Source organism: Cetorhinus maximus, chromosome 1 (assembly GCF_964194155.1).
Source record: "Cetorhinus maximus chromosome 1, sCetMax3.hap1.1, whole genome shotgun sequence".
Lineage (NCBI taxonomy): Eukaryota > Metazoa > Chordata > Chondrichthyes > Lamniformes > Cetorhinidae > Cetorhinus > Cetorhinus maximus.
Genome location: NC_135879.1, coordinates 142462135 through 142474699, shown reverse-complemented (window position 1 = coordinate 142474699; position 12565 = coordinate 142462135). Strand labels below are relative to the sequence as shown.

The 12565-nt window shown below is 42.2% G+C and overlaps 1 protein-coding gene across 1 annotated transcript in view; it reads right to left on the bottom strand.

The window, feature by feature from the left end:
• The window catches only part of spata18 (spermatogenesis associated 18), a 105265-nt gene that overhangs the window by 60167 nt on the left and 32533 nt on the right, over positions 1-12565 (bottom strand). The window contains exons 4-5 of the mRNA XM_078555551.1: positions 5967-6085; positions 55-150 (exon numbers count right to left, since the gene is read on the bottom strand). Coding sequence (XP_078411677.1) covers positions 55-150; positions 5967-6085 — 215 coding nt within the window. The remainder of the gene's footprint in view (positions 1-54; positions 151-5966; positions 6086-12565) is intronic.

Genomic DNA, 12565 nt, shown 5'->3' with positions numbered 1-12565 from the left:
ATTTATTTGTATACAGGAAATTAAGCAAGATTAATTTAAGGACTTGAAGCTTACTCAGCTCTCAGTTGAATGATTTCATCCTCTGTTGCTAGGAATGTTGCAGCTGATTTGTTCTGAGTATCGTCCAGCTCCATATGAGCTTCTGCTAACCTACAGCAAAGAGAAACCAACAATGACCCAGTATAAGGATCAAAATATCAATAATGCTGGCTAGTAACTTCTGAACAGACCAGCATATGGTCATTTTTAGCACTGATTCACGAGTCTTCTGTAACTAGATTTTTTTAAGGAATTTTACGGGAAACGATTCCTAGTTTGAATTTTACCGCTTCCTAACCACACTGTGGGTGTACCTGCACCAGACGGATTCCAGCAGTTCAAAAAGGTGGCTAATCACTACCACCTTCTCAAGGGCAATTAGGGATGGGCAACAAATGCTGGGCTTGCCAGCAATGCCCACATCCTATGAAAGAATAAAAAAGGTGCAAGAATTTTAACACATGGAAGTGTCAGGTTATAACATTTACATTTCAAACAAATATAAAAGAATGTACGCAGAACAAGAAATCCTCTCTTCTCCACAAAAGCAAAATATTCAGAGGCCCTCAGATTTTTGTTTAAATATGATGCTGCACAAGAAATAATTTTACTAATTCTTTATAGAATATGCAAGCAGTGAGTTACAGGTGGCCCTGTAATTAAGAATATTGTTGTTCTTCATCTTCCCTTTGTTCCAACAAACTTTGCTGTTTGCTGAAAGAACAAGAGTCAAAAGCAGATGTCATCAAAATGTAAAAAAAAAGTATGGATCAGATTTTGCTCAAGATAACAATGTGGATAATACTGCTTGCTGTTATTTATGGGAGAATGATATAGCAACTTCAGATGAGGAGGAGATGTACAATTAAGTGCAAATATCAAAACCTGCTGTCCCATTTGTGTTGTTTCACCATTAGCTTTGTGAAAACGAGATTGCTTTTGTTTTCTAGGGTTCTTTTTGCTGTATATATCTGTTAAGCTAGTCACGGAAAGTTAAACAAAAACAAAAATTGTTGGAAAACTCAGATCTGACAGCATCTGTGGAGAGAAAGACAGAGTTAATGTTTCAAGTCTGTATGACTCTTCTTCAGAATGTTAAATCTTGTTATTACAATTGTCCTCTTTGGCAGATGGTAAGACGTATCATGTCGATTAAGCAACCTCTCTGGCACTGAAAATTAATTACTACAAACGTGGCACCTCATTCTTTCAGGTTTTGATTGAAGAGATTTTTAAAATGTCATTATTTAAATGTAACATTTTTCCCCAACTTTTCCTTTTTGCCTCTTAATCCAATCTTCCTTTTCCTCTCTTTCTGTACCTTCTCGGACATAGAATTTAACCCATTTTTAATTCACTTTCCTTCTCTATCCTTCTGGTGTTTATTTCCCAATCCTTAAACCTGATGGGTTAAGGAGATACTCCAATGGTTGCCCTAGTCACTCAGGTTCCAGATGTAGTTTCCCTCACTGCTTCATTATTAGATCACACTCTACCAACAAACTTCTAGGCAAAAATACTTTGGGCTGAAGGATGCAGAGCAAGTCCAACTAATGGCAGATGCATTTGTTTCCCTGTTACAATAAACTAGTCTATTATAAATCAGGTAGCAATTATTAGGTGGCATCAAGCTTGGATGTTTGAAGTATTTAGATCATAGCTGGAAGAGAAAACTGAGCAAGTAAAGAAGTGCCACTATCTGGAGGTTATAAAAAAGAGAATAGGAGAATGTGCAATGAGTCTTGATTTGAATAAGGGGAGGATACAGAGAACAGCAAATACACTTGGCAGTGTTTATGGAGATCATTTAACTATAAAATCACTTGACAAGTACAAGTTATTGTTTAAATCAAGTAGTCATATTAAAATGCTGCATCATCTATTAATAGGTTTTGGCAAAAGGTTCCATGAACATTTCTTGGCAAAGCCGGTATTCAAATTTAAAATTACAGTGACATCCTATCATGGAAATCCCAGTAAACAGAACATTGGCTACAAATTTAGGCACTTGTCCAATAGAGTCAAATCCTGCAACAGCTGTCTCAAAAACTCTGTTCAAACACCACCCTGTTTTCCAGCAGATTCTATACCAGATTTTGGTTACAATGGTTAGTCCAAAAAGAGCAAAAGCCACAAATGGCCACCCAGGAAAGGAACACAGTAAATCGTGGTTTGGTGAGAAGTGTAGGTAATAAGCACCGACATCATTTGGTTTGCAGTTCCAATGTCAAATGATGCAGGTTCAGCCGTCTTCGACTTAAGCATAAAATCTAAACCAACACTTCCATACAACACTCAGGGAATGCTGCACTAAAGCAAATTTTTCCCTTTGAAAATGTTAGAGTTGCCGCCAATTGGATAGACAAACGAATGTCCCCCTTTTTCTACAGGTTGGTGGATATTAAAGATCCCAGAGTGGAAAGTTCATCCAATATCCTGGCCAACATTTTTTAAAAATTATGTGGTCATTTAATTCATTGCGATTTGCAGAATCTTCCTGTGTGAAAAATGCACATTTGGCTACATAACACTGACTGAAATTTAAGTAATCGATTGAATGCGAAAATCTTTGGGACAGTTGAGAAAAATGTTAAGGGGCCAAATCAATGCAAGTTCTTTGCTTCTTAATTATATGCAATTGAAGGTGGGGGGAAGAGTGGTGGTAATATAGCTCAGCCTTGTAACCCTAGAGAACCATAGAAAAGTTACAGCACAGAAGGAGGCCATTCAGCCCATCTTGTCCATGCCAGCCCGGAGACACCCAGGTGCCCTTTCTAATCCCACCTTCCTGCACCTGGCCCATAGCCCTGCAGCTTACAGCACTTAAGGTGCAGATCCAGGTACTTTTTAAAAGAGTTTAGAGTTTCTGCTTCTACCACCAACTTGGCAACGAATTCCAGACACCCACTACCCTCTGCGTAAAAAAGTTCTTCCTCATGTCCCCCCTACACCTTCTGCCACTTATCTTGAATCTATGTCCCCTGGTTCTAGAATTCTCCACCAAGGGAAACAATTTTATCCTGTCCACTCTATCTATTCCTCTCATAATTTTGTAGAGGTTGTGGAGATTTTGGTCTAGACAGCACTAAATGAATTAGGAGAGTTAACAGTCCATCTCAGTTAGCAGTGTTTCCAGCCACACAAATACATTTTGCTTTCAGTTACAATAGACAGAAATCAGAAAATTATAATAAGGTTGTAATATCTGAATATCAGCCTATTTAATCATGTGATCATATCTAAATGAAAAGCTTTATGCTGATTGCATCTATTCCAGAGGGGCTGCATCTATAACAGATTTAAAGAGAGCCTTTTTATATTTTGGTCAGATTTTAAATTATAGCTGTACTCTCCTTCCACTTTCATCAATAATAGTGCATCCAAACAATTTGTTTTGTCAAATTTCATCCACTTTGATGATACGGTTATGTTTGTTATATACACAGTGGGATAGGTTTTGGTTTGGCACAATTGTGTAAAATGGTCAATAGCAGCCCACGTTACATCTCTCCAGACTTGTATTTTAGTAAACTGGCAGCCTGATTTCCAACACCCATTTAACACCGTTACATAAAGTCAAAATCTATTCCAATATCTTTCTTAAAAATTAAGTTTCAGTATTTTTTTCACCAAGTTTCACCACTCCCATAGGCAGTCACTTGTTGTTGGGGTACAGTTCTACAGCCCTCTTCTGAATACTCCTTATTCAGCTGTGAACCATGGTAGGTATTTGGTGGAGGGGAGGGGGCAAGACAGGCAAGCTTGATCCTGTAGACAGAATTTAATGACCTCCAGAGGCGAGTTTGGAGGCATTTTATCAAGTGAGAGGATGCAGTATGGTGACTGCGCCACCTTCTGCCTCCTTCCAAATAAATCCGAGGCAGGAAGGCTTATGGAGAGCCTTCCCACCTGGATGCCAGCTGAGGCAACTAATGCCCATTTAAGGTCCCCATCATGGCCGCTGCTGGTATTCAACCAGGGGCGGGCGGGGGAGTCGCTGTGTGGGGTGTCCAAAAAGTAATCCCTGGGAGTTCCTGTGGCAGTCCCTCATTCAGAGGCACATTGCCTGGTTGAGGGACCCGGTGTCAGTGTCAGGATGCAAGGGGGGGGCGGGGGTGAAATGGTGCCTTTAAAAAGCACCCCCCTCCCCCCGCACCTCCAAATCCCCCCCTCCATGACCCCACCTCATCCATCTTTGGCCTGATGTCCCACATTGATCCCGAACCTCAGGTGGGTGCATTGCCAGCAGCTACTACCACCCCTGGCATCCTTAATCCTGGGGAAGGCCTGTCACTGGCCACTTAAGTGACTGATGGCCACTTATTACCTGCAGGCCTTCCCCAAACACAGGGCTCCTGCAGGTTCTCCAGCTGACAAGCAAGACCCCCGTCGCAAACATTAAACTATTTCAGAAATCTCTAACAGGAGTAATAGTGATGAGGAGTTGAAATCTTAAAATTTTCAACTCTCTACATCATCAGGGCCTGAATTTTACGTTTGTCGGGCGCGCACGATTGGTGGGCCTGGAACCAGACGCAAAATGTGCCTCTGCCCGCAATCGGCCCCTGAACGCAATTTCAGGCTGGCTGGTCAATTAACACAGGCTGAGAAAGGCTCAGCACTGCCGGGGGTGGGGAGGCTGCAGGAAGAGGGCAGGCACTGAGAGAAGGGAGGGTGTGGGCTTGCGCTCCCCAAAGGCTGACAGACACTGTGGAGCTGCCTCAAGGAGCTGCAGTAATTTAAAAACTAGATGAGCTCAAAAGACTGTTGCAAACAGTGATGGTACTGTAATTACAAGCACCTGGCAGCAAATTACATAGCAGATCATCCCTCAAATAATCTTCTTTTATTTATTTAACCCCAGATATTTCATCCTGCCCTGGATGTAGTTTGTAGTGAAAGTGTGAAGGTCACCTGGCCGTTTGCCCGTCCGCTTATAAAAGTGGACGGGTCGCGTAAAATCGCTGACAAGTGGCTCCTTAATGGGCTTAATTGTCGGCGGGCGCACTTCCAACCCCCACGCACATCCGCCGACTGTAATGTTGCGCATGAGCGCGATAGCGTTGTGACGCGACGTCTTCTCGTGCTATTTCACGCGGTTCCGGGTCGGGCGCGTGCCCGCATGAACAGCGTAAAACTCTGGCCCAGAGCACCAAAGATTAATTATAACACCCATACTGCCTCATTACTGAGTTAGATAATATCAGTTCTGATCACAAATCGAACCATCCTAATCCACATGGTTCAGCTATTCACTAGATAAACTCACTGAGCAAGTTACACATTCAACTTATTCAAAACTTGCAAATAATCTTCAATCCCTCTTTTTCCAACTGTGAATCAGCTATTTGTCACCCATCACGACAATCATGCAATTTAACTTATCCACATTTTTTTCTAAATAAAGCTACAAATGTTTAATCTTGCTTCAAAAGGTCTGTGAAGAAAGGTCATTGAGTTATGGACTATAGTTTCACCGGCATCTATTTAAAACCCCGCCATCCCAAACACATGCAGTGGCTCGACTCCTTGGATCCCCAATGACTACTATCCCAAATCTCCGCTGATCTCTGGCAGGGGCGACATTTCATATTTTAAAAGGAGGCCCAGTTGATCACGAGCATTCAGATTTTCAGTTGCATGCAGGCTTTGGGCCCTCCACGTATTGATCCCACCCAGAGTCAAAACCAATCCCATTTATTCTTTAAAGGGTTAGGGCACACAAGAAACTGTTATTCTATATGGATGATTGGCAAGTGCTAGGCTTCTAAAAGCTCAACCTACTGACTGTTGTGCCGTTGCCTTCTAAAGCTCAAAGATCTTCTTTAAAAAAACTACCTTGATGCTCTCAAATAAATAAGATCAGAAGAATCTTTAATCATCAGCTGTATCTCAGAACGATTCATAACTCTGCTTAGATTTCTTACTCCTGTTTGATGGTCCCAAGTTGACGACGCGTTGCATTTAATTCAGTCTCCAATTCTATCATTTCCTTTTCATGGACTGTTGCCAGCTCCCTTAATTTCTGATCCTTTTCAGCAGATTCCTGGAAAGGTAATGAACAACATAAATATTAGCGTTTTTGTGCGTTCTTACTAAATCACAACTGTGTTTGCACAAGTATAAAAAGTAGGTAGAGTGAATATTTATCCTAATGGTATGCACAGCTTTTAAATTTTACATTACTGTAAAACCTGTTTCCATTAGCTTTATATAGGATATTTTGAAACCAAACAGATTGGATCAAATTTGGATTGTGCTCATTCCTAGTTAAGCAACATCCCAATTTTAAAATTCTAATCTTGCTTTCATATCGCTATATGGCCTGGTCCCTTCTTAGCTCTAATCTCCTCCAGCCCCATTACCTTTAAGAGATATTTCTAATCTCCAATTCTGCACATCTCTAACTTTAATTGCTCCACCATTGGTGATCATGCCTTCAGCTGCCAAGACCCTAAGCTCTGGAATTCTCTCCTTAAAACTTTCCACCCGTCATTCTTCCTTAAGATGCACCCCAAAACCCATTTCTTTGACCAAGCTTCTGGTCATCTGACCTAATATCACCTTATGTGGCTCGGTGTCAAATGTTGCTTTATAACACTCCAGTGCAGCTCCTTGGGACATTTCATTACATTAAAAGGTGCTATATAAATACAAGTTTGTTGTTCAGCAGGTGCCTTACACTTCATTTTAATGCGTAGAAGTAAATAGTTGGCATAACTGCTCCAAATTATACTTCACAATGCTGTTATGTTTGGTGAGGTGGAAACACAAGATTTAGAAAGTTAGTGAACCCTTTAATCATAGTTCAGGTTGAAAGACCAGTTTTGTAGCTAATAAAGAGGGTTAACAATGTAAGCTTGCCAATGGTTTCTTTGATCTGACTCCCATTCCTGTCACCCAGGCTACCTACATCCTGTGGCACTGGCATTGCTCCATTAAGGTTTATATATAAATTATCATACAAGAGAGATCTTAAGAGCAAACTGAGAGGCACTAACTCAAGGTTAGAAAAAGAGCTCCAGGATTGAAGCAGAAAGCAGGTATAAGCTGCCAAAAAAGTGAAGACTTATGGAAATGAAAGATGATGAAGCAATGGGTGATATAATGCATAAAGTATCAGTAAAGTCTGTATTTGTTTTTCAGATTGATTGAATTTTACATGTGTTTAGGATGATAAATATCGTGGCCAAAAATCCACAAAGGGGTACATCTTGGTGTTAAGTACTGAAATGTGCCTATCCAGAAGCTCTTGTCACTGACCCTCCTTAAGTCAGAAGGGTTCGGTTCCTTTATTTAAAAAGAATCTCGGACACCAACCTGACAAGTAGGTCATGTGCTGCAGTGAAAGATTGACTGGATGTATCCATAGTGGGGGGTGAAGTGGGTTAGTGACTGGATGCATCCATAGTTGTGGGGGTGGGGGGTGTGGGGGTGGCGGTTGGTGACTGGATGTATCCAGAATGGGGTGGTGGGGTTGCGCAGAAAAACGCTGTGTTGGAGAGTCCAATTCAGGACTGCCTCCACTGGTTCCCTTTTTATGAGGAACATTTCTTACTCGAGTGCCCCACCAGTTTGGTGCTGAGAATCAGGGACACAGGAACTTGTAGTTTATTTTTCCCCCAATTTTAATAGGATGTGGCATTGTTGGCAAAGCTAATATTTATTGCCCATCCCTAATTGCACTCGAGAAGGTGGTGGTGGGCCACCTTCTTGAACTGCTGCAGTCTCTGGTGCGGGTAGACCTACAGTGCTGTTAGGAAGGGAAATATTAAGTATAGTATTGAGAGTTTCCATCCCTTAGACCCATCCTCTCCTATACCACACCCCTCATAAGGGGTAACAGAAGTTCTTCCTATTACAAGGCCTGCCAAACCCCCCACACAAAGCTAGAACCCAGTATATTGAGGTCTCGGCATAAATCCTGGCCTTTACAGCACGCTCCCTATGGAGTTACACTGGGTTGCCATTATATAGAAGGGGCAGTGAGGAAGTAACGTGTACCACAAGTAGGTTCTTCCACTTACCTATATTTACAAAGAACAAAGAAAAGTACAGCACAGGAACAGGCCCTTCGGCCCTCCAAGCTTGCGCTGATCACATTGCCCGTCAACTAAAACATTTTCACTTCCGGGGTCCGTATCCCTCTATTCCCATCCTATTCATGTATTTGTCAAGCTGCCTCTTAAACACCACTATCGTACCTGCTTCCACCACCTCCTCTGGCAGCGAATTCCAGACACTCACTACGCTCTGCGTAAAAAACTTGCCCGCACATCTCCTCTATAGTTTTCTCCTCTCACCTTAAATCTACGTCCCCTAGTAATTGACTCTTCCACCCTGGGAAAAAGCTTCTGACTATCTACTCTGTCCATGCCACTCATAATTTTGTCAACTTCTATCAAGTCGCCCCTCAATCTCCGTTGCTTTAGTGAGAACAATCCGAGTTTCTCCAACCTCTCCTCATAGCTAATAACCTCCAGACCAGGCAGCATCCTGGTAAACCTCCTCTGCACCCTCTCCAATGCCTCCATATCCTTCTGGTAATGTGGGGACCAGAACTGCACGCAATATTCCAAGTGTGGCCTAACCAAGGTTCTATACAGCTGCAGCATGACTTTCCAGCTTTTATACTCAATACCCCTGCCAATGAAGGCAAGCATGCCATATGCCTTCCTGACTACCTTATCCACCTGCGTTGCCACTTTCAGTGACCTGTGGACCTGTACACCCAGATCCCTCTGCCCGTCGATGCACTTAAGGGTTCTGCCATTTACTGTAAAATTCCTGCCTGTATTAGACCTTCCAAAATGCATTACCTCGCATTTGTCCGGATTAAACTCCATCTGCCATTTCTCCGCCCAAGTCTCCAACCGATCTATATCCCGTTGTATCCTTTGACAATCCTCTTCACTATCTGCAACTCCTCCAACCTTAGTGTCGTCTGCAAACTTACTAATTAGCCCAGTTACATTTTCCTCCAAATCATTTATGTATATTACAAACAGCAAAGGTCCCAGCACTGATCCCTGCGGAACTCCACTAGTCACAGCTCTCCATTCAGAAAAGCACCCTTCCACTGCTACCCTCTGTCTTCTATGACCAAGCCAATTCTGGATCCATCTTGCCAGCTCACCTCTGATCCCGTGCGACTTTACCTTCCGTACCAGTCTGCCATGAGGGACCTTGTCAAAGGCCTTACTGAAATCCATGTATATAACATCCTCTGCCTTTCCATCATCGATCATCTTTGTCACTTCCTCGAAAAACTCGATCAAGTTAGTGATTCATGACCTCCCCTTCACAAAACCATGCTGCCTCTCACTAATACGCCCATTTCCTCCAAATGGTAGTAAATTCTGTCACGAAGGATCTTCTGCAATAATTTCCCTACCACTGACGTAAGGCTCACCGGCCTATAATTTCCTGGATTATCCCTGCTACCCTTCTTAAACAATGGAACAACATTGGCCATTCTCCAGTCCTCTGGGACCTCACCCGTAGCCAGTGAAGATACAAAGATTTCTGTCAAGGCCCCAGCAATCTCCTCCCTTGCCTCCCTCAGCACTCTGGGGTAGATCCCATCTGGCCCTGGGGACTTATCTACCTTAATATTCTTCAAGACGCCTAACACCTCCTCTTTTTTGATCTCAACATGATCCAGGCTATCTATACACTCTTCCCTAGACAAATCGACCGCTAAGTCCTTCTCTTTGGTGAATACTGATAAGAAGTATTCATTTAGTATCTCTCCCATTTCTTCTGGCTCCACACACAGATTCCCACCTCTGTCCCTGAGTGGGCCTACTCTTTCCCTGGCTACTCTCTTGCTTTTTACATATGTATAAAAGGCCTTGGGATTTTCCTTAATCCTGGTTGCCAGTGACTTTTCATGACCCCTTTTAGCCCTCCTGACTCCTTGCTTAAGTTTCTTCCTACTTCCTTTGTATTCTCCACGGGCTTCATCTGTTCCCAGCCTTCTAGCCCTTATGAATGCTTCCCTTTTCTTTTTGACTAATCTCACAATATCCTTCATTATCCAAGGTTCCTGAAACTTGCCATGCTTATCCTTCATCCTAGCAGGAACATGCCGGTCCTGAATTCTTATCAACTGACGTTTGAAAGCCTCCCACATGTCAGTTATTGATTTGCCCTCAAACATCCGCCTCCAGTCTAGATTCCTCAGTTCCTGCCTAATATTGTCATAATTAGCCTTCCCCCAATTAAGCACCTTAACCCGAGGACTTCTGTTATCCTTATCCACCAGTACCTTGAAACTTACTGAATTATGGTCACTTTTCCTGAAATGCTCTCCTACTGAAACTTCGACCACCTGGCCGGGTTCATTCCCTAATACCAGGTCCAGTATTGCCCCTTCCCTAGTTGGACTATCTACATATTGTCTCAGGAAGCCCTCCTGGATACACCTTACAAATTCTGCACCATCCAAACCCCTAGCACTAAGTGATTCCCAGTCAATATAGGGAAAGTTAAAATCACCCACCACAACCCTATTGCTTTTACATCTTTCCAAAATCTGCCTACATAACTGTTCCTCAATCTCCCGCCGGCAATTAGGAGGCCTATAGTAAACCCCCAACATTGTGACTGCACCCTTCCTATTCCGGAGCTCTACCCATATTGCCTCGCTGCATGACCCCACTGAGGTGTTCTGTCGTACAGCTGTGATATTCCCCTTAACCAGCAGTGCAACTCCCCCACCTCTTCTACATCCCTCTCTATCCTGCCTGAAACATCAAAATCCTGGAACGTTTATCTGCCAATCCTGTCCATCCTTCAACCAAGTCTCTGTAATAGCAATAACATCATAGTCCCAAGTACTAATCCAAGCTCTAAGCTCATCTGCCTTTGCCTATTATACTTCACACATTGAAACAAATGCATTTCAGACCCCCAGTCCCACTATGCTCAGTAATTTCTCCCTCCCTGCCCTTCCTCTTAGTCCTACTGGCCATATTCACTGGTTCCCAATCATTTATTTCACCTACGGACCTATTGCTCTGGTTCCCACACACCTGCCATACTAGTTTAAACCCTCCCGAGTGACACTAGCAAACCTCGCAGCCAGGATATTGGTGCCCCTCCAGTTTAGATGCAACCCATCCAAATTTGAGAAAATAAACCAAATTATTGCTGGAGCCAATCAGAAAAACAACTTGTGCTTAGGACAGATTTAGTGTGACACAAACAATACATAAAACTTTTAATTATACAGATAGAACGGAGAATAATTTTTCACTGTGCTCCAGCTGGGGAGCCTTAGAATGATATAGAGCACAGGAGGCCATTTGGCCCATCATGTCTGAGGTGGTTCTTTGAAAGCTATCTATTAGACCCACTGTCCTGCAGTTTCCACATAGAAGGTGAAAAATTGCAGGACTGAGTATTCATCCAATCCCATTCGAAAGTTATTACGGGATCTGCTTCCTCTCATCTCTAGTTTTATTATCAAATACCTTAAATCTGTGTCCTTTGGTTACTGACACTTGTGCCATTGGAAATAGTTTTACTTATTTACTCTATCTAATCCTTCATGATTTTGAATACGTCTATTAAATCTCCCCTTAATCTTCTCTAAAGGAGAACAATCCCGGCTTCTCTCGGGTCTCACACATAACTGGAGTCTTTCATTCCTGGTACCATTCTAGTAAATCTCCCCTCCTTCCTCTAGAGCCATGACATTATTCCTTAAGTGTGGTGCTCAGAATTGATGATTCTTAATGAGTGCTCATTAGTTCTTCATAGCATTCAAATTCTCATACAGTCTTTGCAGAATAATTTCTAATGCGTGGCTGCCTCATTTTCCAACAAATAGTTGAGAAATCATGCACAGCATAGATCAGAATTTCCCACAGACACTGCCAGAGGGCAAGGCTCACTAGAGAACAAAGTTAAAAAATTATGTTTTCTTTTACAACAAATTTAACTGTTACTCTATTTCAAGATTTACGTGTTTGGTTGGAAGTTCGAATTGATGTACCAGTTCAAAGGCTGTGATTGTTTATTGTGCAGAGTGTTACTGTCGAAATGATGGTGAAGCTAATAGTGCTCACCATCACTGATGCCTAAATAGTGGTTAAACGTGAATATCCAATACCTGAACAACTCGGATGTTAACTTTGCAAGAATGGCATTTCGCTGTCTGCTTCACTTTTGACCTGCATTGAATGTCATGAAATTGTTGCATTTCTGCAGTAGATACAAACCAAACCACTATAGATAATTAGAGCAAGTGATTAGTAGTGCAAGCTTTTACCAACGTGATAATTATTAATTACTGCCAATCATCCTCTCTGCCACTGTATTCCTTCAGGTTTTGAATTTTTCAGGGAGTTTTAAAAAAACAACACACTTAAGTTGGTTTTTTTTTTACTTTTCCATTTTATCATTTTTTCCGTCTCTTAGCCCAATCTTTCATTCCCTCTATTTCTCTTTCTCTACCTGATCCAACATTAAATTCATCCCCTTTAATTCACATTCCTTCTACTGCTTATTTCTCAATCCT